This window comes from Labrus bergylta, chromosome 12 (genome assembly GCF_963930695.1).
Source record: "Labrus bergylta chromosome 12, fLabBer1.1, whole genome shotgun sequence".
In the NCBI taxonomy this organism is placed as follows: domain Eukaryota; kingdom Metazoa; phylum Chordata; class Actinopteri; order Labriformes; family Labridae; genus Labrus; species Labrus bergylta.
Genome location: NC_089206.1, coordinates 27801031 through 27826797, shown reverse-complemented (window position 1 = coordinate 27826797; position 25767 = coordinate 27801031). Strand labels below are relative to the sequence as shown.

General features: G+C 39.3%; 1 protein-coding gene across 2 annotated transcripts in view; it reads right to left on the bottom strand.

Annotated features, from left to right (window-relative positions):
• LOC109987139 (nephrocystin-4-like) overlaps positions 1-25767 on the bottom strand; it is a 205551-nt gene that overhangs the window by 17366 nt on the left and 162418 nt on the right. For both annotated transcript variants that reach the window (XM_065961552.1, XM_065961551.1), the window contains exons 18-22: positions 23329-23463; positions 17979-18163; positions 15488-15711; positions 4970-5159; positions 3562-3645 (exon numbers count right to left, since the gene is read on the bottom strand). In XM_065961552.1, the coding sequence (XP_065817624.1) occupies positions 3562-3645; positions 4970-5159; positions 15488-15711; positions 17979-18163; positions 23329-23463 (818 nt within the window). The remainder of the gene's footprint in view (positions 1-3561; positions 3646-4969; positions 5160-15487; positions 15712-17978; positions 18164-23328; positions 23464-25767) is intronic.

Here is a 25767-nt window from a genome sequence, read left to right as displayed (position 1 = left end):
GGACAGCTGAGATAAACACATTCTTAAACATATGCAAACATGTTGGAATTGCTAACATTCTCATGCTCCACTTGATTTAAATGTGTTACACATAGCTATAATTGATTTCAGATAGTATAGGTCTCATAAAAACTTAATTGCTGGATATGAATTATGAAATAATATTACCTCTGAAATACCAGAATAAGCCATAGACATGCTACAGAACTGAGTTTCCTTTGACTGTTTCATGCAACAATGTGCTACAGAGCTATTAAGAGACGCAGGTTAGCAATGTGACCTAAGACGTGAATGTCAGCTGATTGGGCAGGCTGCCTACACAACATTATGGGTCAATTTGGGGTCAGATATTCTGACAACTATGGATGGCTATGAAATGTTCTGTCAATATTCATGGTCTGTAGAGGATAATTCTCTTATTTTGGTGACTAACTGACCTTATCTCTTATCAATTGTTCCTGTCACTGTCAGAATCAGAATTTCCCTTTAATCAAAGATGCCCAGCCACCACCATCGGACTGTGTCGTCCCCACAACCACTGCCGTCCTCATTCATGCACGGCCTGCTTCGACTTCCACCTCAGCGGCACGGAAGTGTGGACAACAGGAACGAGAGGAATACAAAGGAGAAATCCTTCCTGCATGTTATCCCATAATGCTCTTTTGTAAAGTGTCTCGAGATAACACTTGATATGAATTGGCGCTATACAAATAATGACTGATTGATTGAACACACTCGCTTTCTTCCTCGTCCTGTCAATTATTTACTGACAGGACGAGGAAGAAAGCAAGGAGTATCCTATCAGATAACTCCCATCCTCTCTTCTACCAGTTTGAGCCACTGAGCTCGGGGAGGCGCTACAGAGTCCCTCTGGCAACCAAAAATGTCTTTAAGAAGTCATTTATTCCAAGTGCAGTCCTTAATTCTACAACATGACTGATGAGATCTGAACAATGAACTGATCTTTAATGTGTAAACCTAGCTGCTATGTTGTCTGTGTTATTGTTGGTTTGTTTATTATTGGATGTTCTTTATACTGTGTTATGTATATGGAGAGCCTAAGGCAAATTTCCCCCTCTGGTGGACAATAAAGACTTATTCTATTCTAATTCAAGAGATGTCATAGACGGAATCATGTGGTATCTGCTGTAAATATTCAAAATCAGGCTAGAATTTCCACTTGTTCCCAAAAAAGTCTACTGGGCCAGGTTGCCAAGAAATGTACTGAACATATTCATGCTTTGGATGAATAATTTCTCCTTTGAAAATTATACTAACTGTTCTACTGTTTATGTTTGGCTAAAGGGAATCCTTATGTTGAGGTTCACTGATCACGGCAGATTTCTTTCAGATGAATAATCTGATGTGAAATAAACGCAATGAGATAAAAAATGTGGAAAACTGTTTTCAAATGCGTTTGTTTGATGAGAAGTTAGCAGTGTAGAACAATCAGGTGTTTTTCACTGTTATTAATGACATACAAGAACAGCTATCGTGACTTTCAGCAGCGTGTTTTGGGGGAACTACTCAGATTTATGCATAGCCCTCTATCGTGAAATAAAAATTATATATATATATATGCTAACTTTAACACATAAGCCCCCGTTTCCTGCAAGTAGTCTGGTTCGGTTCAGTTCGGTACAGTACAGATTTATTGCTGTTTCCACTCTCACAATGTTAGAGTGGTACCAAAATAATCATTCCGATCCTACTTTTTTGCTACTATTCTGTTGGGGTGCAAAGCTTGCAGATCCGACCCTAAAGGGTGAGGGTAGACACACTGCAGTGCGTTGATTAGTCAAAAGAATTATCACTTCCCGTGCTACAGCGGTAATAAAAAAGAGGACAAACACAAAACGTACCATGTTTTGGGACTTTTGGGCCTGTTGTTCCATTTCATTTCTTACTGCAGGCTCAAATAAACACAGCGATACCTCCACTTTTTAACGGCTTTTCTCCCTCATTTAAAACACTGGTGTCTTGCAGTGTATCTGTACCATCAGCTGTAAAAGCAAGTTGCAACTTGTTTCTTAATCAAGGTTAATACTATTCTATTAAGAATCAATAGAAAAAGGTAGCCAGCTCTATTTAAGTAACTCATTTGGCTGACAGCCGGCGCTTATGGAAAGCTCTGTGTGAGTAATGAACTACAGTCCGAAGTTTACTTTCTGCATTTAGCAAACTGATTCACAATCTCAGAATTTGATCCCTGCCAATCAGCAGCTGTCCAAAACATCAATAGGTCAGATTTGTGGGCCCATGCTGACCTGCATGAGTGGCCCATATCTGGCTCTGATGATGTGTGCTGACTGACAGCGGTGCCAGTGCTGGCATCCTGACAGCTCTGCTGTTGGGGCTTGTCAGTTTTAGCGGGACACAGATTTGATCCGGACCCGACCTCTTTGACCTCTTGACAGGAATTTTGCTCTGAGCAGCAGTGCTGACACTGACACACAAATACACACACACACATACTGTATTCAGACACACACAGGCTTGGCAGATTGGCAAATATTTCATCACCCTGTGCAATGGGAGAGCTTCAGGGTACTGTACTCAACACGAACAACAGGATTATTGTGAGCTACTGCGGGTTAGCACATACACCATCTGATATCTTTTTTTAGCAGCATAAATCTGCCAGTAATGTAAGCCTAGATTTAAGCTCACATCTGTAGAGAAAAGGGGCCTAAATTTCAATTTGAAAGGATTCATGAGGAACAGAAGTTAATTTTGCTGACAGCTGTAGCACACAGGGGCTGCTGAGCACATTACGTCAAATGGAGATACAGAGCACATCGACTTATCTCTACACGCGAACAAGCAAATTCTCATTGTTGCTCCCTGCTCTAAACTTTCTTACATATTACAAACTGTTGGATAATAGCGTAAAATGGGAAAGTAACTCCCGCATAATGCCATGTGTGCATGGTTCATTTAAAGAAGATTAGCCAGGCGTGTCAGGCTGTCCTCCAATTAGAGATAGTTTAACTTTCCAGCCAGACATTTGCCAGTTGGAGGAGATAAACAATGTTCAGTAAGATAAAAGTAATTTCTAGCATATAATTTTGCTTGACAATCTTGTCTGGCTGGAGTAACTTTTTTGAAATGGTTGACACTTCAAAGCGTTCTTTGTGTCTGAGCTGTGACTGTGTGGGAGTGGAGAGGAGGGACGAGGAGGTGCACTGCCACTCTGCAGACAGTCGTCTGGAAGTGTGTGTGCGTACATTAGAAGTTGTACAAGAGAGGTTAACTCTTCTCAATTCCAATTCAAAAGATTCTAACTATATCATTAAGATAGTTGGTGTTATTTTTGTCTAATCTTCTGAATCCAACGATCCGTGTATGTACGCTAAGATGTAAAAAAAAATGTTTCAAATAGATGACATCAAAGCCCTTTTCATGGCAGAAAAAAACATACTGTACATTCACAATGCATCTCAAATATATAGCTTGCTATAATTCCAGCCTGGAGACAAACAAATGAGGGATTGAGAAGCAGAAGAATAAAGCGGGAGATAAATAAGGTATGAGGCATACAGTTAGAAGCACAGTTTGTACCTTGATAATCTTGGCAGCAACAATATTGGACAGATTCTTCCTTGCCATCCGGGAACCTTTGCCCGTAGGTAGAAAGCTCGGTCCCTGTGAGGATTTGATTAGAGACAGAGCAGTTATCAAAATTGAAGATCATTCAAAAGCAGCATATGACTGTAGAGAAAATATGACTTCTGCACATCATGTATGAAATCTGTAAATCATCACAAGATGCATAAAGAGAATTAAAGAGCTTAAACCCCCCCTCCCCCACCTCGGCTACATAGGATTAGAGCAAAGTGAAAGAGATTTATTGTTTATAATTTCTGGCATTACATTGTCTACCATGTTGCCAATATGTGGGTTCTTTAGAAGAGATCAGTTATAGTAAGCAACCCTCAAGGTGTATACTTAAAACCAGTGATTTTTGGACCACTCAAGGCCAATACATTTTTATCGATTTTCTTGAAATGGAATCTATAGGACTGACTTGTGAAATAATCGTGCACAGTTTACATGCACAGTTAAGTCGAGCTATGGTTATATTTTGATGAAGTCACTTAATTGGACTACTTTCCTTGTGCCAGTAAACAAGCACTGAGGAAAGATGATTTATTGGGAAGTATGTTTGACTCCACTACAATAGATGATGAAATGCCCACCAGCAGCTAGTTACTGCTGGACCTTCTTCCGGTTGGACCCAGTACGTCACATCCAATCAACAAACAAGCTAGCAAGAGGCCAACTGGTTGTATGTCGAACGGTTTAAACATGGACAGCTTGACAGCTCTATACATTTCATACGACCCAACATAAACTGTTTCTCCTATAGTCTGCCTTTTGTCCATGTGGGGTTCTCACTTTGGCACTCGCTATGTTAATTCCTCTGTCTTGTTTTCTTTCCAGCCTTTGTCCACGCTTTAATGCTGTTCGACTTACAGGTCAAAGTCAGGAGCAGGAACTGTAGAGCATGCATTGTACTCCCGGGCCAGTTTGGGTCAGATTGAGGCGTATAAAGGCAAGAGTAAATCGATCCCCAACCTTATATTTATATTGGTGTGTTAGTTCTGAAGTCGTAGAAATTCGACTTCAGTTGGATAAATATGTAAACATGATTTTCAAAAGTAAATTTTTTGTCAGTCACAATGATCCAATTTATTTTGAATTATCATGTAAATGTATTGACTTTTGTTCATCTAAAGGGAATGATTTGAATGACCTTTATTTCTTAAATTATGTGAAGACTGCATGTTAACACAATCATTTTGTCAATGTTCCAGTATTACATATGAATGGTGAAATAAATTGGTACTTGGTAAAAAAACACAGAATCCTGCAAAAAAACAACAACAACAACCCAATGCTAAATATGATTGTATAAGACCAGTCCAAACTTTCCACCAGAATCAACCTCTGGTGTCCTGTACTATACCTGAATGGCCATGGTGTGATCACAGAGAAAGCTCTGGTATTTCAGAGGAATGTGAATGCTCTCTTTTGGCCGGAGGTAAACTCTTGGTCCTGGGGCATCCTCTTCCAAGTGAAACATGTTCTCCTCCAGTGGGGTTGGAGTTTTGGCTAGTGCTTTGAAGTAACCCCACTCCTCTGCGTTAGTGAGAACGCTGGATGGAAAGATAAAAGGACATGGGCAAGATGAAAGGACACCCTTCCTCTTTAAGAGTCCATCAAGGATTAGAGTTGGACTTGAAACACAATCAGGAGAAAGGGAAATGTTCTCTTCATCCAGCAGAGTAAAAAGATACCAAGTGGAGCGAAAGAGATAACTAATGTTTATTCTTTACTTTCAGTCTAACCAGAAGCTTGGTGAACAATGTTCACATTGGCGGCACAAGAAAGGCCATGGGAATGTTGAAATAGTCAAAAAAGCAAACCACACGGAAAGAGCTGATTGTTGATTTGACTTTGTGTAAGGGGATTCTAAGCTGATGGTGGTGTAAGAGGTTTTAGCACTCTGATGCCTGAATATCTACAAATTGGGATATTTTGCTGCTTGTTTTTGGATGGAATACCCACCTGACATCACTGTTCTTAAAAGAGCAACAATGTTTGAAGGAATTTAAAGTAAATTCTGTATCCCAGAGAACGAATATTACACATTCGCAAAGTTAGGTGTCAAGAGAGAGAGTTCCAAAAAAAAGGGAATGGTTGAATGAATTGATGCATCGGGAGAGATATTCTGACTTTAAACGCACTGTGATCAGTTTTACTGGCCATGAAACAGACTCAAATGAATACTGATGCATCTGTATGACCTACAAAAGCAAACAGAATAAGTTTGAAAATAGTGTTACAACACACACACACACACACACACACACACACACACACACACACACACACACAGTCACAGTCACAGTTTCCATCCAGTCAGTGTCTGATAAGGAGATATAGAGCAAATTCCCCAAAGAGCACATGATTACATTTTTAACAATTGTTCGTTGGGCCGAGATTTTTCTTTAGAGACTTCTTCACAGGCATGTTCATAAAATGATCAGCAAAGAGGTGTACAGCGTTGACCGGAGGGGCCTCCAAAACTACAACAAAACTGGAAGTTACACACGGTTGAAGTTAATAAAGTGGGTCAAGCTCCTCTATCACTGTATACTATGTTCCGCATGAATCAACTGTTTTGTTAGACCTTACCTGCTTGGAAACACCTTTGTCCTTCAAACCTCATGCCCTCTTTTTGTAACACAGGTAGTCCTTTTTTAAAATTGTATTCCCCAAGACCAAGCTGAGAGCTGAGAAAATAACCTTGATTATATTATCAGTAGTTTTTAATTGCTTTATAAAGCTTCAGAGCCAGAGCAACAGCTGAAATAATTCAACAAAATTGTTTTCAGACGCTGTGCAGTACTTTCTATAACTAGTAAACTTATCCTCAAGGGAATATTGACACTGTTATTAAATCCTGGTTAGAGTGACCCAAACAGGGCCAGAGTTTAACAGTGACTTTAAACTGGCTTCCAGCCAATAGGAGCTGCAGATTTTAGTCTCAGTAGGCTCATAACTTACAGAATCCCCTTCTACATTTTCACCCTGTTTCCCTGAAACAACATTGATAATGGTATTTGAACTATTACAACCCCAGGCGTATATTACTGGCTTTGTTTAAGTATTGGTTATTTCAGAACTCGGGCACAGGTCTGATAATACTTCAATCGCGAAGGATCTGCGTTCATACCGTATGAGTTATCAAAACATTTAATGTCCAGTAAATTTGGTTTGCCTTACCGTCATTTTCTTTACTTGAATTCACTTCTTCCTAACCATGTCAACTGACATCACTTGTTCCTGACTCTCAGAAGAGATGAAACTGTTGACCGCCTTCTGTACTTTAGAGACCTTATTTTAATAACAACCCAAAATACCAATCTCTGCCCTGGGAGCTTTTATTGTGAAACTTTGCTGGACCTACTTGAAGGTACTTCCGGAGCGCCGCTAGAGTGAAGACGATATTGATATATCGAAAAAGTTTCTATTATTTGAAGATTTTCAGTACAGAGGAATGTGTAAAATTAAGTCATCATTGTCTCGAAAGAAATCGAATATGCTGACATTGCAAAAAGCTATTTTTTTTTGTTGTTTTTGATAATACCAGGTGGTTAACTTTAACCTGAGTTAATTATTTAAGGAAAAAAGCGCTATCGCAGTTAATGTCTTTGTTGACACAATAACAGTTAACAACGTTTTTTTGATTAACTGTGCCCACCTCTGGCTCACTTTCTGAGGGAACATGATTGATAATATGAAGCAATACTCCTCTTTGAATTGTGTACATGCGGGAATCGATGGAAAAGGAACCACATAATGGACTCTGCAAGGCATCCAGACAGGCAAACAAAACAACACAATTCCCTTTAGAACTGACAACAGTGCTGACCTTCCATTCTTACAAACCCAGCAATGTTTAAGTATGGTGAATGGTCTACAATCGAAGTGAGCTAATTCCACGGTTGAGCAGTCAACACACAAACGCGGAGCCTTCTTTGACAATTGCGGCTTTCAGGAAGGTGCACAAAGGTCAGTAACCCCATCCCCCTCTTCCCTTCAATCCACTGCAAATGGATTGCCAGGCAGAAAGCAAAGAAACATATAACAGATTATTACAGAGGGAGGTCTTGTTTGCACTACTTCATTTTTACGCACAAATACACAAATGGAGGTGCCGCTTTAAATATCAAAGGATCCAAGCCAAGGGCATTAAGAAGGGAATTTCTCTCAACAACAGAGCAACAGTTTATGATTTTTTCAGCACCCCACCTCACTTACATTAAGGTTCAAGGCAGCAGTCAATTCCATGAAACTTATTTTGAGATTTTTTAAGGCAGAATGAATATTTTGCCTTCGGCTTATCAAGACAACAAAGAGCCTATGATTGTGTTTCATCTGAGTCTCAAATAAAAAAAAAACAAGGGTTGATTCATTTTTACAGAAAGAAAACAAAACAAAGTAGGAAGTGAATAGAACAAACAGAATGGGGCACATAGGAGGAAAAAAACGACACAGAACAAAATGAAGATGATTAAAAAGATATCAAGAGAAAAGAGTGAACGTATGCAGAGATGAGAAAGCTCAGAGGAGAAGCCAGATAATGAGAGGAAGAAACTGTGAGGAGAGAGAGACAGCAGCAACATGAACAGCTGTGAAGCTGTGCAAAGCTGGAGTCTGCTATCTCCCTGATAGGTAGCAGTCACAGCTCACACCATGCTCTGTGAGGCCAAGTGTAAAGGTAGCCATGTGGAGGGAATGCCAACAGGTCAAAAACATTTCCTTTGTGTAAAGAGAAGTCTGACACTGGCTCAGGGTCAGACTGATTCTGTCTGTAGAACACAGAGCTAACCCAAGGCTTTTCTAGTGTTTAAAAAAAAATCCCTTGTCAAATATTGGTTGAAATATTTACAAGGCAGTTACAGCAGAGTAGCCTGAGTGCACTGACCAAACAATGCTTCGTGCAATCCAGGATAACAGAGGTGCAGGAGGCAGGTTTGTGTAGATGTTCTTTAACAATTCAAAGACTTGGCTGCTTACTAATTAAAACTAATGGAGAGTTCTTTATTAACCACTAATAGAGGTCCCTTTGGATCCTATTTTTGGACTTCCTGCTGCTGAGAACCTCCTTGATTTCAACTGCTATCATTTATTTATAAAGCTGTAATTAGTAATATACGTTATATTTCTACTCTTATTATTCGCATTGCTGCTACAGCACAAGTCTTGACTTTGTCCCTGTCTGTCCCAAGCTGCCCTTCAACTTCAACCATGTAAAACACTAATGTGAACCAACAACTATTAGCCACCATAAGAGAACATCAAGGACAAAGCACAAACACAACAAAGTTTGATGTTGTGAAAGCCGTCTCGCTAAACCGGAATGAGAATGACAAAAATATCTTGGATTCTATTGATGAAATACACCAGAGGCCTGTACTGTACTTTTTTGCTAAGCAAGGTAATAGTGGATCACTTCTGCATACATCACAATAGTAACTTAAGTCACACTTGTTACTTATTCTGGAGCTGGTTATGTTAGAGATTAGAGAAGAAACCTGTGAAAGAACCACCTACCGACTGATCAATTCTCCTGATCCCAGAGCTCAGTGAGTGGATCAAGAAGGGAGGAGCAAAACCTCTTTGGCTTTCCTGGGTGTATTTCTTTTTCCATCTAGAGATATTTTTAATGTTTGTGAACTGGTATATTCCTACCACATAGATTGATTAAAGCACCGAACCTTCTTACTTCTACTAGAAATGCAAATTTGACCACCTTTCTCTCATACCTTAAAACTGTTTTCAATTATATTAAATCTAGTTTTTCTTTGCACTCAAGTCGCTTTGACATAGCTTCTGTTGCAGCTGAAACATGAAGCACCTTCTGAAATAGCCCAACAATATCATGAGCATGTGTGGAGGTGTCCTGCCAGCATACTCACTAATCAGCTTTTTCAACTATAAAGTTCTGCTTCAAATTTCAAAACGTCAAATCTCTTCACAGGGTGCTCTTCCTGAGGCCACAACAGAGGTGACACAGTCTTTGAGGTCTCAGTCTCTTGGCTCTTACACACAGCCATTTCAAGGAGGGTTACGTTATGCGCATGTTACAGTACGTCTCACATGCAATATGTAACGCATATAGGTGGAATAGTGAGGCGAGATCTTTCAACTTCTGATCCACCAGGGGAGGTAGTAACAGAGACACTGGGACGGGACTGTGTGTGGGAAGCCTGTGGCAGTGTGTAATGTTAGAGTCGGCAAGTTGGAACAGCGCTGTTCATGAATTTCTGAGTGTGTATGTGAAGGTCCTGCTGAGTGTTAATACACCATGCATCTCGTGCTCCTGCAACGCTTTAATGCAATGTGAAATCACACACTGGGACACCAATGTTATGCCATTGCAAATGCAATGTAAATGGTAAATGGACTTCAGCTTGTATAGTGCTTTTCTAGTCTACTAATAACAAGGGTGTAACTACTGCATGGCAGAACTTCATTACAGCACTGTTGTAGAATTGCAGTCTGTAAAGGGCTTCTGTCACTCTTCCCTGGTCAAATTCTGTCTGTGGTGGTGGGGGGGTCAGAGGGGTCGGGGTTGGTGATGCTTGCAGCAATATCAGGACTCTTACCGTTGATAAATTTCCCATCCTTGAGGCTAAACTCAACCTTGCTTAATCCCATGCACCTTTACAAGCAAAAGTTACCAAGACATCAATGCCAGATCCAGTCAGTGAAAGTAAAGGCCTCTTGGTCATTTCTTGATACCTTTTTTGGCTATCTTGCCAAATTACTTCCCTAGTTAAATTTGCAAATAAAACTAAAGTATGCATCATGATAAGGAGTGTGTAAGACAACTACAAACTTTGCAAAGCACTTGTAAAGAAAGAAAAGTCTGTACATGTTGATAACAGATACCAATATGGCAATGGCATACTATGTACGGTATGGATGATGGATGACTATACTTATGAAATCTTATCCGAGGATTTCTCTTGAATTCTCCACCAGATCAGCTTTTTCTGATATTTTATCAGAAGATGTAAATATTTGAAAGGCTGTGTTTTTGTCTATGTGCAACTGTGCATTAGGGCCTCAAAGGATTTACAGTTTGAACTAAAACAGAACAAACCATAAATTAAGACCAAAAAAAAAAATCACTTCTCGTTAGCCCTTTAGCGATCTTACAGCCTGTCCTAAGAGCACATGATGCGAGCATCAGCGACAAAATCAGTCTGATTTTAGCCTGTAGTCATCAGCTTGTCAAAAGCGCCACACATCTGTTAGTCCACTTTAAGTACAAAAGCACAAGATGTCATACTGTTTGCAAGGGGAAACTGAAATTTACAGAGCGAAGAATTAAATATTTAATGAATGCAGTGTGGACAGCGAGCATGTGCAGGCAATTAAGCACATTTCTCCATAACAGGCTTCAATTGTATTGCCTAAACAGGAGCAGCATCAGACCAGCATTTAAAACAAGTGGAGTATCGAGTGTAGTACATCCCTCTAGTTACAATTAAATCCCGGGAAATGCTACTTTTTCAAATTATCAATATTTTTAAAAACCAAGGGAGCAGAAAAGTCATAATGATCCCATTCTTTTAGCACATGTTTGTGTCTTTGGCTCACCGTTGAGCTGACAGAAGCTTTGATGTGATGTGTCATGCTGCCTCTTCAGGAATTAAATAAATAAACTAACAGGATGCAGGGATGATGAAAGGACAGATGCAGGGATTGATGACTTTCAATTATATCTGCTAGGCTTGGTGGCCGGGCTAATGCCATAATGATTCATCCATGGCGCACTCCAGCCTTTGTTGATCAACATGATATATGCTAATCCAAAGCAAAGGCATGAGCAGAATCCATAACTAAGGATCCATGTGGGGGGATTAGCAACAACGCTAACTTAAGGAAACAAACACAAACGAGGTAACCAAGAAGGGGTGACTCAGGAAATGTAAGCCATAAAGGCTGCTGTATGTGGATTAAAGGGGGTATTTAGCATCTCACCAGCATGAGCATGTTTGTGTCAAGGACAATTATTTTGCTGCTGAAAGAGCTAGAATCTTCCTGGTTTATAATCCTTGTATAAGTGTGAACAGCAGTGAGTGAAATATGGCAACATAGTGCAAGGAGGTGGTTAAAGGTCATTAAAATATTCAACCTACGTATTCATGTTAATACATACAGGCAAACTGTGTGGGAATGTGTCTAATATTTGTATCAAATTATTTATCATGATTATTCTGAAATAAAAGTACTGCCTTTTTCGAAGCTGTGTTTTAAATCTAAATGTTAAAGGTCACACATTATCCTCCTTTTCATCAAGTTTAAATAAGTTTCAGAGGTACCCAAAACATGTCTGCGAAGTCTCTTGTTAAAAATCCACTCCGATCCTGTTTTTTATTGTGCCTATGAATCCCTCTATTTCAGCCTCGCTCAGAACAGGCTGTTTCTGTGTCTGTAGCTTTAAATGCAAATGAGCTGTGTTTGACTACACCTCTCTGGAAGGGCTTCAGTGGCTTGGGCCTTCTTGCACCAGCCTCTTCTGTTTACCGTTGAAAGACAGACCCAGAGGGCAGAACAAACACCTACCTGTGGGAGTGTCAGCCACCTGGGGGAGAGGTTACTTCCCTTTGTGATGTCACAAAGGGAAAATGTCCAACTGGCCTGTTTGGGCACACATTTTCTGGAGCAGGCAAAAGACAGAGAGGATGGACTTTTCTCATAATTGGGGGATTTGTAGACAGACTAGAGACACATGTTGGTGTTAGACAAACATGGTTAAGTGGGTATTTTGCATAATATGTGACCTTTAAGGGCATCCCAGGACATATAAATATTATTTTGAATCAAAACTACACCCAAAACATCGAAACAAGACAACACGTGTAAAAACAGTGCATCAAATCGATTTCAAGCTGTGAAACATGCACACATATAAAAGCACAAGTAGTTGCATAACTTCACAAACACATGTGTCTTATTAAAACAGAGGGCAGGCTGTGAATAGGACTCTGACAACCTGAATTAAACATCCAATAAGAAACAAGCTTCTTGACTTTTTTTGTGTTGGAATTTCATACTTCCAACTGTTTTACTTTTTGTATGATGGACACTTTTTGTAAAGCTGTGTTGCATCACTATAGTAGAGGTGCTAAAAGGTTAACTTCAGCATCAACATTCCTTTTGTGAAACGTCTCTACTTTGAGACTTTCAAATCCTGTTTGTGTCCTCATGTTGTTTACTGGTTTATTTTCACTGCAGTACGAGAACAAAAGTAGCTATCCCAAGCTTCAAACAGCAGCTTTCCTTAAACCTGCTGTGAGGAGTTTTAACAGTTTATGAACTGCCTAAAATTAGTACTGATGCTTCTTTTTAATAAAAGCAAAGCACACTAAAAGGACTACAATTGCTAATTTCACAGTTATCCTTAATGGTAATTGGAAAGCGCTTTCACACCTACCCATTCACACACTGATGGTAGTGGTTGCTATTTAAAGTAACAATAAAAAGTTACTTTCCGATTCAAATACATTCACATGCCTGCTGATGAAGCAGCAGGAGCAACTTCAGTGTAAGTGTCTTGCCCAAAGGACACATCGGACATGTGGCTGCATGAACCCGGTGGTTGGACCCCGACCTTCCGGATGAGAGACAACCGACTCTACTAACTAAGCAACAGTCCTTTTAGGGTCATTTTGCACCACATTCCACCGTTACACATCATTGTGAATTCTTTATCCACTATTTGTCAGATTACAAAATTTTAGTTTGTCACGATTTGGAGTTAACCAATTCTGAACAGAAGAACCAACCTATCAGGCTTTGGTTCACAATGAAACATGTCAACAACACAGAAGTGGTAGTTAAAAACCTAGTGTGGCAAGTTTAAAAACAAATAAACACAACTGGCAAATTATTCATAATCAAGATTAAGAATGTCAACTTCCCTCATCTGTAACAAAGTGTTTTATTCGAGCGTTGAACTCTGAGGGAGGAAAAAAATCATTACACTGTAGTGTGTTGGGAAGGTTACTTCATGACCAGGGCACAAATTGGATATCAAGTTCTGATATCAAGGTCATCCTGGGTAACTTTTAAAGCAGTGATCTATTGCAAAAAATCATCAAAACAGCTGTTTGATAGCTATATCAGATTAAAAAGGGAATTTCCCATATATGGCTTCTTAGAGAAAAAAACAACGTTTTCTCCTTTGGTTTAGAGACGGTCAGGACAAGTGATTAAAAAGACAAAAGGCTGTATAGAGGATAGTGAGTTGGAAATGTGTCCTTAAGCACTGTCATACACTGAATCAGAGTAGGGTAACGTAGAGGAACTAAAGAGTATCCCTGAAGTATAAAACACTTAAGAATGTAGTCATTTCTGCTTCATAAAGGCAGGGTGTGTTTCTGTAATAAAAAACAAGTATATCCTCAGGTTATTAAAGACAAAATGGGAGAAAAGGAATTTCTGGAATGGGTGTTTCAATCATACTAGGCAGTTCTGTGCGAGCATATTTTGAGTTATTTTCAGATGTTGGGGTTGCAATGACCTGATGCAAATTATAACTATTACATTCATTACATTTTAGAAATAAAGACTTACCTCAAACAGAATGAAAGCATTCTAGTCATTGAGAACAAGTCACCCCATCACAAAAGTTGCACAATGAGTTTGTGTTATATCTGACAAATCTGTCAACATCCCTCCCATCAGTCCACAATATGAATAACCACTTTGGCAGGGTTTGTGTTTACTCCATGAACTGGTGGCAGGCCAGGATTCTGGCTGTAAACACTGACTGTGATGCTGAAGTTAGGGACCTAAAATGATATGCTTCCCTTTCCCCCAGCCAAGAATAAACAAACAAACATTCTCTTACATTTTTGAGTTTGCTCTGTTATATATTCCATTATTGTGAGAGTTGTTTATGAAAGTTAAGTGCTATTAATACAAACTACAATACAAACTAAATGACGAGGATTAAAAGATTATGGTGGATTTGTTTTACTCTGTCCGTCAAAATATTCGACAAAAAGGAAATGTAAAGCAAACATTGGTTTTGAATCGACTGTCATAAGGAGAAATATGACTCGGATAATGCTAAAGCTATTTTTTGCGTATAAATTTGATCATATCCAGTTTGCTGCTTATCTTCACCACACTAAATTGTTTTTTTTTCAATAGATCATTAAAAGCATCCCATGATAGGTAAATGGATGGTCAAAACTTTAAAAGATGAGGAAGTAAACCATCACTTGAAATAACTAAATTCTAAAATTGAATATGTCTCAAAATGGGGACTGTGTGGAAGTGCAAAGATCTGTATTACTTAAGATTAAAACTAATTTAAAAATAAAAAAACAAGCATTTTAAATAGCGTTTCCTTGTCCTCATGCAGACACACTTTACACAGCATTATTTTCTTTATATTAAAAATATGTACCATTATGTAAATATCACATCACACTTTGCTTCTCAAAGGGGAATCTGTTTCCTTTGAGTTCATAGCTACTGTATATAGAAGAGCAGAGTGCAGCCTCTGTATGGCTGACTAGTCACAGACGCTGAAACCCACCAAAGAAAGATATGCATGCATTCCACAGAATGCCATCACTCTTGGAAACACATTCAGAATGTGTGAACACAATGTCATGGTGGGGCATGGTGTTTGCTCCAATCTGATAATGGAATACACCAGAGTCCAGAAATCCCTGAGCTGAGTTAGTGTGTTAGATTGGGGGGTGGGGGGCACATCTATAAACCGTCCAATTTTTAAAATGATACATCTGACTAACACATAGTAGTTTTCACAGATTTACCCTTTGCAACCTAGACAAATAATCATACTGAACACATAGTTTAGACTGAGGTTCAGACCTCACTCCAGCCTAATGTCAACTCAAGGTTAAATGAAAAAGTGTCTTACCTGAGCTCAGGGTCGTCACTGTGGATGGTGACAGTCTGAGGTACATTAAAGGGATTCTTAAGGACAAACTCCATGTACTCAGCAGAGCCCAGGCTTGCATAAAGCAGGTGATGAGTGGTGATAGCCTGGCTCAGCATGTTGGTGATGCCCTCTGCCTTGCTGTGATCTTCACTGGGTTTGATCTGATGAAGTTCTCTGGTCAATAGGGATTGCTTTTTCTGATCCTAGAACAGAACAACCAAGAACAAAGGTACATATATATATATATATATATCAGAGACACTCTAGTGTTTCACCAGAAAACATTAAAAAAAACTTTTTTTAAACAATTATGTAACATTTGTCGATTACAACCTTTTCTGGTATGCACACTCTATTTTTTCATCTATGTAGTTATGTTGCATTGTTACCAAATCTGAGCTCTAACTTTGGTGAGAACTATATCATTATGTGTGATAGAAATGATGGTCAAAACAAAGAAAATAACACCTATGATCCAATAAAGCCCAACTTTATATTATACTTTAAAAATAATGTTTCAAGTCAAACAACAACACAACCAACTAATTCTTCATTCCAAATATATCCATCACGACATTCTTTACTAAGAGGTCAAATTTATGTGAACATAAACTGAATTTGCAAAACAAATTGAAGAAAACTGTGTAAAAAAATGTACCTTGACAAAAAGCTTTAGATGTATTTTGATGTTAAACTGACTTGTAATACTTAACTAATTTTTGTCAATTCTTTTCACTTTGAAGACAGTTGAAAAAATATCGGATTACAAAGCAATGGCCTTGCAGGCATCAAGAAGAAGGCATCAAACATCTGCAGTAATTACAAAGTATTTTCATTCTGAAAGGGGGGATGAAGAGAATGGCAGGTCTTTTAGTCCAAACACCTGCCCTTGTAGCTAAAGGTTGAATGGGTATGATCTTCTGAGTAGAAGTATAGAAAGCATTTCTGTCAGAAAGACATCTAACCTCAAAATTGTCAATACAGAGAAAATGTTTTCATTTTGATTATGAAAGAGATCAGGGACAACACAGAGAGAAATTTGAAAAAAGAGAACATGGCCTAGCAGGAGGTTACAAAAGAAAGAGAGAAATAGTTCTAACAACTTTCACTTCATTTAAAGGCCACATATTATGCAAAATACACTTTACCATGTTTTTCTAAGACTAATATGTGTCCCTAGTCTGTCTACAAAACCCCCAATTATGAGAAAAGTCCACCCTCTCCATAGTTTGCCTCCTCCACTTTTCAGAAAATGTGTGCTCATACAGGTTTTTCCTTCATGACATCACAAAGGGCAGTAACCCCTCCCCCAGGTTGGTGATACTCTCACAGCTAGGTGTTTGTTCTGCCCTCTGAGTCTGACTTATCACTGTAAACAACTGGGCATTGTGAAAAAAGTCCAAGCAAACCAAGCTCTTCCAAAGGAGAGTGGTTGAACACAACTCACTTGCATTTAAAGGTACAGACACAGAAACAGTCTGTTCTGAGCAGAGCTGAAAGAGAGGGGTTTATAGGCATGATCAAATACAGATTTGGAGTGGATATATGGCGAGAAACTTCACAGACATGTTTTGGGGACCTCTGAAACTTATCTAAACTTGTTGAAAAGGAGGATAAAAGTGATCTTTAACCATACATCCACAATCACATCACCATTTCAACACTAGCTTTGGTTATTTGGAAAATAATCAATATTATAAACATTTCTCCTCAAACTTCCTCTGCCATTATACATTTTTCTGTAAACTAAAAGGACCCCCAATCATATCATCTCTATTCCAGAAATAAAATTATAATATAGTGCAAATATATTTGTATCTGTTTGCATAAGGTAGCATCATTTTGGTACTGTACAGGGCACAAAAACTACAGCCTGGGATTCTCGTCAAAACGTAGACTTGACTTAGAAAAGAATAAAACTTCTCAAATTGAGTATCAAAATCAGATAGGCAAAACTAGATGTGTAATAAATATTAAATTAGCTTCATAAAAACGTTCTTCCTGTTTGAGGTAAGGTGAAGTTACTTCACCCATACTTGCTTATTATAGCGGTGTGAAACAGCACAGAACACAGTTCTTCACAAGAGGAATTGTAAGGTGTAAAAAGCTGAGACAGACATGCTCCACAGACAAATCACATTTAACATGTGCACCCATGGGTGAAAGTACAAGATGTGCCTTCAGGTAGAAGAACAATTAACACCTTCTCGTACAGTCACTAAAACACAGAGGGTTGAAGGGCACATTGCTACAAGCGCAGCACTGTCTCAGAGAGGCTCCACGCATCTATAAAAACTCCCTCATGTAATGTTTTTCGAGCCAGAATGAAAGCCGCTGCTCTGGCTTTGTTGTCCGTTTGAGATGTAAGAAAAAAAAAAAAGACACACAGAGACAGACTATTGTCTCCCTGCTTTACAGATAAGCTTCTATTTTTGTCTCCCTAATGGCAATGTGCAAAGTTTGACCTCACCATGACCTTAGCTGCTTGAGCATCTTTCTTGCCCTCCCGCTGATGCACAGCAGCCATGCAGTTGAGCTTGCGCGTCCCACTGTCATGCTCTCCAGGCATTATGATGTCGGCTCTGATCCCACGTTTGTACAATGGCACGAGATCCCCATCCATCTCCAGTCTGTGTGCTTGCGCAGCGTTCCTCGCTGTGATGGAAAAACAAGCCACAATAATGAATATATTTACTGAACAGAGTGGAATCTAATCTCTTTGCCATTTTGACCATATGTTCTGAAAACCCTCCAAATGTCCAAGGGAGAGAGGCGCTGACAGATTAAAGTATTGTTGGAGCACGGGAAACAACAGCTTGTACACAGACAACAGTCCAGTCAAACCACTGGCACTACTACAACTGAGCCAAAGCCCTACTGTTAGACACAGACGCTCTGTCCCTAATTATGTTTCACCTCCATCCTCGGCATGAACTAAGTATCCAATTATAATACCTGATTCATCCATTTGTCACAAATAAAATGCATCCTCATTTGGAGTGTATATGATATGGAGGGCCATTTTATTTTAGTCCACACAAAAGCTGCACATCACCTCTCCACTTAGAGGACATCCACCACCCAAACTGCTTACTACTCTACCTATCAACACACATTGGAAATACAGTCAAATTGCACTGGCACCCAGTTGAGTAATGCAGACTGTCGCAATTGTATATAATGTGCCACCATGTTGAAATGGCTAATGGTAAATGGACTTAAGCTTGTATAGTGTTTTTCTAGTCTTCTGACAACTCAACCGCTTTAACACCGCAGGTCACTCCTACCATTTCACACCCATTCACACACTGGTAGTAAAGGTTGCTTTGTACTGTAAAGTGGCCATCGGTATTAGCTAATCCAATTCATACACATTTATACACTGCTGACGAAGCAGTAGGAGCAACTTGGGGTCACGTTTCTTGCCCGAGGACACATCGGACATGTGGCTGCAGGAGCAGGCAATTGAACCCCCCAACCTTCTTGTTGAGAGACTCTACCACTGAGCCACAGCGGTGTGAAAGCACACTATCTAACTAGGTTTAGAAAAGTTTGTTGTTTGGGTCATTCAGTCATTAAAAGGCCTTTTCACTTATTTTCAAGGATTTTTGTTTTTCAATTAAGATTGGGAATAAATTGGCGAACCTTGATGTCCTTGTTAAATGTCCTGTCCTTGATGACCATACAATAAAATGACTTTCTCCTGTACTGGAATGTAATATGAAGAGTGACAACATACTACATAACCCAAAAACCAAAACCATTTCAGTGCAATTTGAAAAGTTGGTGTGTAGTTCAGGAAGTATGTGTTTGGTTATTGAAAAGTTGGTGTCTGGTAACTGAATCTAAAAAGGTGACTTGCAGTTTGTGTGGGATTTGAAAGAAATGGCTTTCCATATAGGATCATGTAAATTTCCCAAGACATCTAAAAAGTTTTGATGGGAGAATTTGCCTAATCCTGTACTTTAAACAACACTCACTTAAACTAACCTGAAATTCGGAGCTGCTCACGTTATAGGATTGTCATTTTAAAGAGCTTTAATTTGAGAGATGATAGAGTATATTATTGACTGACTAAAAGCGGACACAAATCTTAGTGAAATGAGGTGTACATATATTAAGTGAGTGGTACATCGCTTTATAATTTGATTTGATGAACACAAAGACGATTAGATAAAGAAACAGGATGACAGAAAAGGGGACATGAGGCTTAAGTATTTTAGCTTCATTTTAAGCTCCTTAGGAAAGTTACCAAGCTTAGCCGGACAAAGATACAATTTTAAGTATTAATGCCATTGTCCTTTTTATCCACCAATATCAATGGCTGCATATGAAAGCTTGAAACTTGTCTAGAACTGACTGGAAAGTGTATGTAGCAGAATTTGAAAACAATTTAGAGTATTAAATGCAGACATTTGATGTCTTGTCAAACTTGAAACTGTTCAGGCCCTATCATACGTCTGGCTCAAAGCACCTTGGTGGCCAGTGCAGGTGTCTTTCCAATTGTCCAACCATTTTTACGCCCAGCCCCACAGTTTTTTAAATAGCAAATGAGCTTGAGCCTGAAAATGACCTCACCATAAACCACCTGAGATCTGGTCTGAAGTCTAAACTCTGTAGCGCAGTATGTTACTGCTATTTAGAGGGCCTATTGGAAAGATAGGCATACATAAATGAGTTCATTATATGGACTTCCACTTTTCCAGTTAGACACACAGTAAAACACAGCAACTCTCCCATGGCTGAGTTAAATATTTGTTTGCATTTGGTGATACATTAAAATTGAGTTTATAATGGTACAGAGGGCTTGGAGACCGCATACTTCTCGTTCCCTGTCTACTGTCATCTTTAAATTCCTTTCAACATGAGGCCCATCTGGTGATGTCAGAATATGAGGAAACACTCTTCGATCCCTCATTGAGAATCCTGCCTGAGTCAGATACGGCCAAAATACATCTCTCCATCATGGGGTCCAATGCACGTTCTGTCTACACACACATTAGAGAATATAGTCAATGATTCTAGCGGAGTTAACAAGTAAATACATGTTTACAGCCCACCTTTCTTTGATGTTCAACTCACAGAACATTAGTCAACAAATATCCTATCCTATCATGTCGTCGTATCTGGAGGTTTTAGATAATTAATGATAATAATAATAATAATAATTTGTGCCTCGTGGAGAAATTAATTGCATCTCTCTATATTTGTAAAGGTGCTGATCGTTTCTGGGTTTGTGGGAATGTTTCAGTGAAATTTAAGTAAAATCAGTCATCATCAGTCCTGTGTGTGTTCTGGGTGTTCAGGGGCACAATGAAAGGAGAAAATGTAGTCAGTCACGCACCAAATCATTTTCTGCTACAGGATTCGAACAGGCTTTAGACCGTCAACATCAACAAGAAAAGTACTGAAAAAAGTATGGATTAGGTTCTGAAACATTTATTGATACAAAGCAACCCTCATATTAATTTTCAATAAATGTCAGAGAAGCTAATGAAACTGAACTCGAAAATTAAGCAAATTAAGAAACATACAACATACTAAAATCTTGAAACATCACCAGGAGCATGATTAAGATAAAAGTGGGGTGCAAAAAATACTGGTGATATTAGCTTTCAGCTAAACCATATATGAATTCCCCATGTGTTTGCATTTGGTTCTTCTTATTGCCTATGTGTTGTCAAGATGAACTGTGTTTCCCAAAGTGGGGGTTGGGACCGAAATGCCTTAAAAAAAAAGATAGCAATAGCATATTATTCCCATTAATGTAAAAATAAACTGTGTGCAAAAACAGCAACAATGTAGGTGGCTGCTGCTCATTACACACAAAGACACAAACAAGTGTGTCTCTTCAGTAAAGTTTGATATCTCCACTCGGTGCTGGAGTCTATCCTTGTATCCTGCTTCTAACATTTCTTACAACAAATTACTGTAAAACATGTCATTATGTTTTTTAGGCTGTTGTGTTCTTATTTGTTGTTCTTTTGTGTTGCCAGGTTTATTAGTGTATGTATGTGGCTTTGTGCAAAGTTATACCCTTAAACCATCTCCAGGGAGAGTAGCACTCTCCAGTCTCTGGCACCTTTATTTTAGGGTCGGGCTGGAGAGTTTGGGAAACTCTGAAATAGAGAATGAGTTGATAATAAATTTGTGTTTTTCTCTTTCCAGTGTTTTTTTTTTAATTGTATGTGTGCTCGCAGTAGGGGGTCTGTTTGCTTGTGCTTTGTCAATTTGCATTTGTTTTCTTTGGCTTCAGGGAGTTGAGCATTCTCGGCCAACATAATGAAATCAATAAAAGCAAAAATAACCAATTCCAACTAACCAGAAGCAACAACCCAGTACTTTTCAATATCTATGTTATTGAACAAATAAAATGCATGAGTAATAACTGTGGAGGGAACAAACTCACTAAGTTAGATATTTCTGTCCCTTTCTTTACAGTAATGTGATACGTAATAGTTTTTTTTCCCACTCACACATACGTCCCTCTATGTTCCTTTCTCTCTTTGTTTCCCTCCCTAGTGCCCCTCTTAATCCCTGGACAATTTTTCCTAAGTCACCTTATCAGAGAGGCATTGGGGCGACTGTCAATCACCTGACCAGATAGTGTCTAGCTACACCACTTAGTTCAGACTTACAGACACACAGGAGTGTGACTGAGTGAGCACATATACACACACACAACGCACTCTCAACGGGCTAACTGTTGGGACTAGACTCAAGTGAAAGTAATTAAGTATATTGTACGTTTAAATGATACGGGGTGTTTGAGAGGAGAGAGGGATGGTTTCAGTATGTAAGACGGACAACAGAAATAGAGAGGGGAAGGCGGTGGGGAGGAGGAGGAGGAGGTGTGATAGGTAAGGAACAAAAGCAAACAGCGTTTAGTTTGAACTGTAATTAGAGCACTGAATAAATGATTACAACAGTTTAGAGAAACCATTTAAATTGAACATATGCATGCAATCATTTAAGTACATGTTTGTTTGTTGATGATCTGTATGCATACTATTGTATCAGTGTGCTATGAGCAAATGTTTGTGGAATATAATTACACAGCATCGCTAAGGTCGTTTCTAATAAGAGTGCACTATACTTCTAGACCTGCCAGATTTTTTATCATTACAAGCAATTATCTGCTTATTTTCAAACTGTCTCTCCAATGTGATGCTTATTCTTACTGTGTGTTTGTGTGTGTGTGTGTGTGTGTGTGTGTGTGAGTTGCGGTCTATGTTTTAAGGACAAATTCAGGAGTAAACACAAGTCGACTGGTGATGGCTTCTCTAATTGAGGAAAAAAATGGTTTCCCCCAGTGTGTTGTTCCTCTGCTTGGACTGTGCATGCATGCACGAACGCACGCTTACACACACACACACACACACACACACACACACACACACACACACACACACACACACACACACACACACACACACACACACACACACACACACACACACACACACACACACACACACACACACACACACACACACACACAAATGCAAACAGCACTGGGCTCGCCACCAGTGATGCTTCTGCAAGCTCAATTAGGCTGAAAATTGAGTGGTTCAGTGGTGCAGCCAACAGAAGGATGTGAAATGGATCTGGCTGGGTTGATTAAGTCAGGAGCACAAGTCCCCATCCAAAGGAAAGACACTAATTATTCCATGATCTAGAACATACATGTGTTTGGACACGTGCTAAAAAAATGTCCTGTGTAAAATCATGAAGCACCTGGTTATGGAAAGTAAAATTAAATGATATGTGAGTATACAAACACAGACATGACTCAGTGGGCTGTGGATTTAAGAGCTTACCGTTGAGTTGGAGGATGTTTCTGGAAGACAGGCTCCCTCCTCTGAAACCACCTGTGACTTCACAAGGTGTGATGATGTGAGAAGTGGTTGGCATGATGTCTGCTGGCCTCCTCTTACTGGGATCCACTGGGCACCCTGTAGAAGAGAAATACAGTTTTTATTTTTTCAACTATAGGGTCTGATATTGTGAAATTGTGAAGCATCTCATAGAGTATACTTTTAAGTCATTCATATCCATTCAATCTGAATGTTGTTCTGGAACTACAAGGTTTCATTGGTGGGATTAAAGCCGCCCAAAAAATACCCACCATCACTATGGTTAGAACTAGCTCATTGAGAACCAGCAAAGTCTGCACTGATTCAATCATTTTCAATCTCTCAAATGACTATGTTTCATCATTACTTTAGACTTTAATGGATCATCATCAAACTTGACTCTATACTGTTTTAAAGGTATTATAGAATGCTATGTATGTTAACTATTCAAGAAGAGCAAACATCAGGTAAAGCATATGTTGATAAAAACGAGCCAGTCAGCTCACTCAGGTGTATTTACATATGTTGGATGTTGATTAATGTACATTACATGTCTTTATTGTCCTTTTACCAATAAAGACATAGACTTTGCTGTATGTGCCACTTTAAGAGAGAGACACCTGATCCGACTGAAACTTAAGTGCATTTAATGTAAATTTAGGAATAGTTTCAAAACAAACAAGCCAGTGACAACACTCCCACAAAGAAATGCCACTTGTTTACTCCTTGGTCACACATTACTTTATCTCAGGATCAGGACTTTTTCTTAGTTATCTGTACGTTCTTATTCAATCCAGGTTATGTAGACCATACTTGTGTAACCAGCAGAGGCTTGTGACTCAGGTGTTTGCCACTCTTTGAACTTTAATGCCAAAAACAGATCCAAAGCCACATATATATATATATATATATATATATATATATATATGTGTGTGTGTTTCAGGCAAAAGATCCCTTTGAAGTCACATGAGAAACGATACATTTTCTTTGTAGACAGCGCCAAAGTGGACACAGTCCAGGTTAAACCCTGGATTAAAAAACTTGAGACAGGATCAATACATGAATACGAGCCTGCAGCGGTTAATGAGTAGCCTGAAATGGCCAGAGAGGTCTGGACACAGAAAGCTTGCCACGCGATGAGTGCCATGCTGATTGATGGTGAGTGTTGGCCTCTCCCAGTGTTTGGCGTCAGAGATGCAACGAGAGACAATTAAACATATAGATGAATAAATATCTACTGCAACCAGCCACCAATATAATCGGAGATGGTGACTGACCACATCATTACGGGGCTTTGGACAGTGGGATTGTTTTGCGCACTATAAGTCATGTCATTACAGAGGGTTTATGTCATTGTTTAGAAGGCTGAGCTGACAGTTTGGGGTTATTCTGCAGAGCCTGCTGCTCCACAACCAGACTGCCTTCTGTTTACAGCTTTATTTGTCTCCCAGTCTGTTCCTAAATGGCAAAATCATCATTTTCCCTCTCTTTTTAAAGGCAAGTGGATAAGTAAACACTCCAGGGTGTGCTTGTACACAGACAGTGAATGATGGTCGATATTAGGTTTTCTTCGAACATTAATTCTCCCTGCGCTGAGCCCCTACGGATAGTAGCTCTGGGAGAGACTTGCTTATGCTTTTGAACAATGCTTCATACACAGAATGCCTGGTAATGAAAGTGTGATGGATAATTGCTCACAGAGTCACAGCCACAACCGCAGCCTGCAGCCACGCATACTTTTTTACAGAGGCACTTGCATATACCACAGGGCGAAAGGATTGTTTTGTTCTTTAGTTTACAGTCAGATTGAGGCCAACACGCTCATTACAATTTAAAACGGTTGACTGAAGAATTAAAAATGAAAGTTTACAGCTCTTTAAATGATGGTGCACTTTGACACAATGCTTTTCCATTACTCCTTCTGGTTACTAAGCTTTGGAACATAACAACATCCCTGACTAAAGTGTTAATGACAAGGGTTTCAGTCTGCATTAGGTTTTGTTTTGTGTTTTGCAAATTTTAATATTATTTTCCTGGGTTTTGTTGTGTTTTGGTTTTCACCCTTGTCTCTTTCTTTCAGATCCTGCCCCTCTTGTCCCCGCCCTGTGTGTCAGCTCCGCCCTGATTACCCTCACCTGTGTCTCGTTTGTCCCTGATTGTCTGTGTATGTAATCCCTGTGTGTTCTCCCTCCTGTTGCCAGTTCGTTGCGTTCTCTGAGTTCCCTCGTTCCAGCATTATTATAGTTCTTGGTCTTTGTGTATGACCATCGCTGCTGTTTTGACCTTGCCTTGCCAAGCCCTCTGGATTTGTTTATCATTGCCTTACCGTGTACCGAACTCTGCCTGGATTAAAGGACTGATTTATAACTCTCCCTTTGAGTCTGCGTTTGCTCCATACAGTGA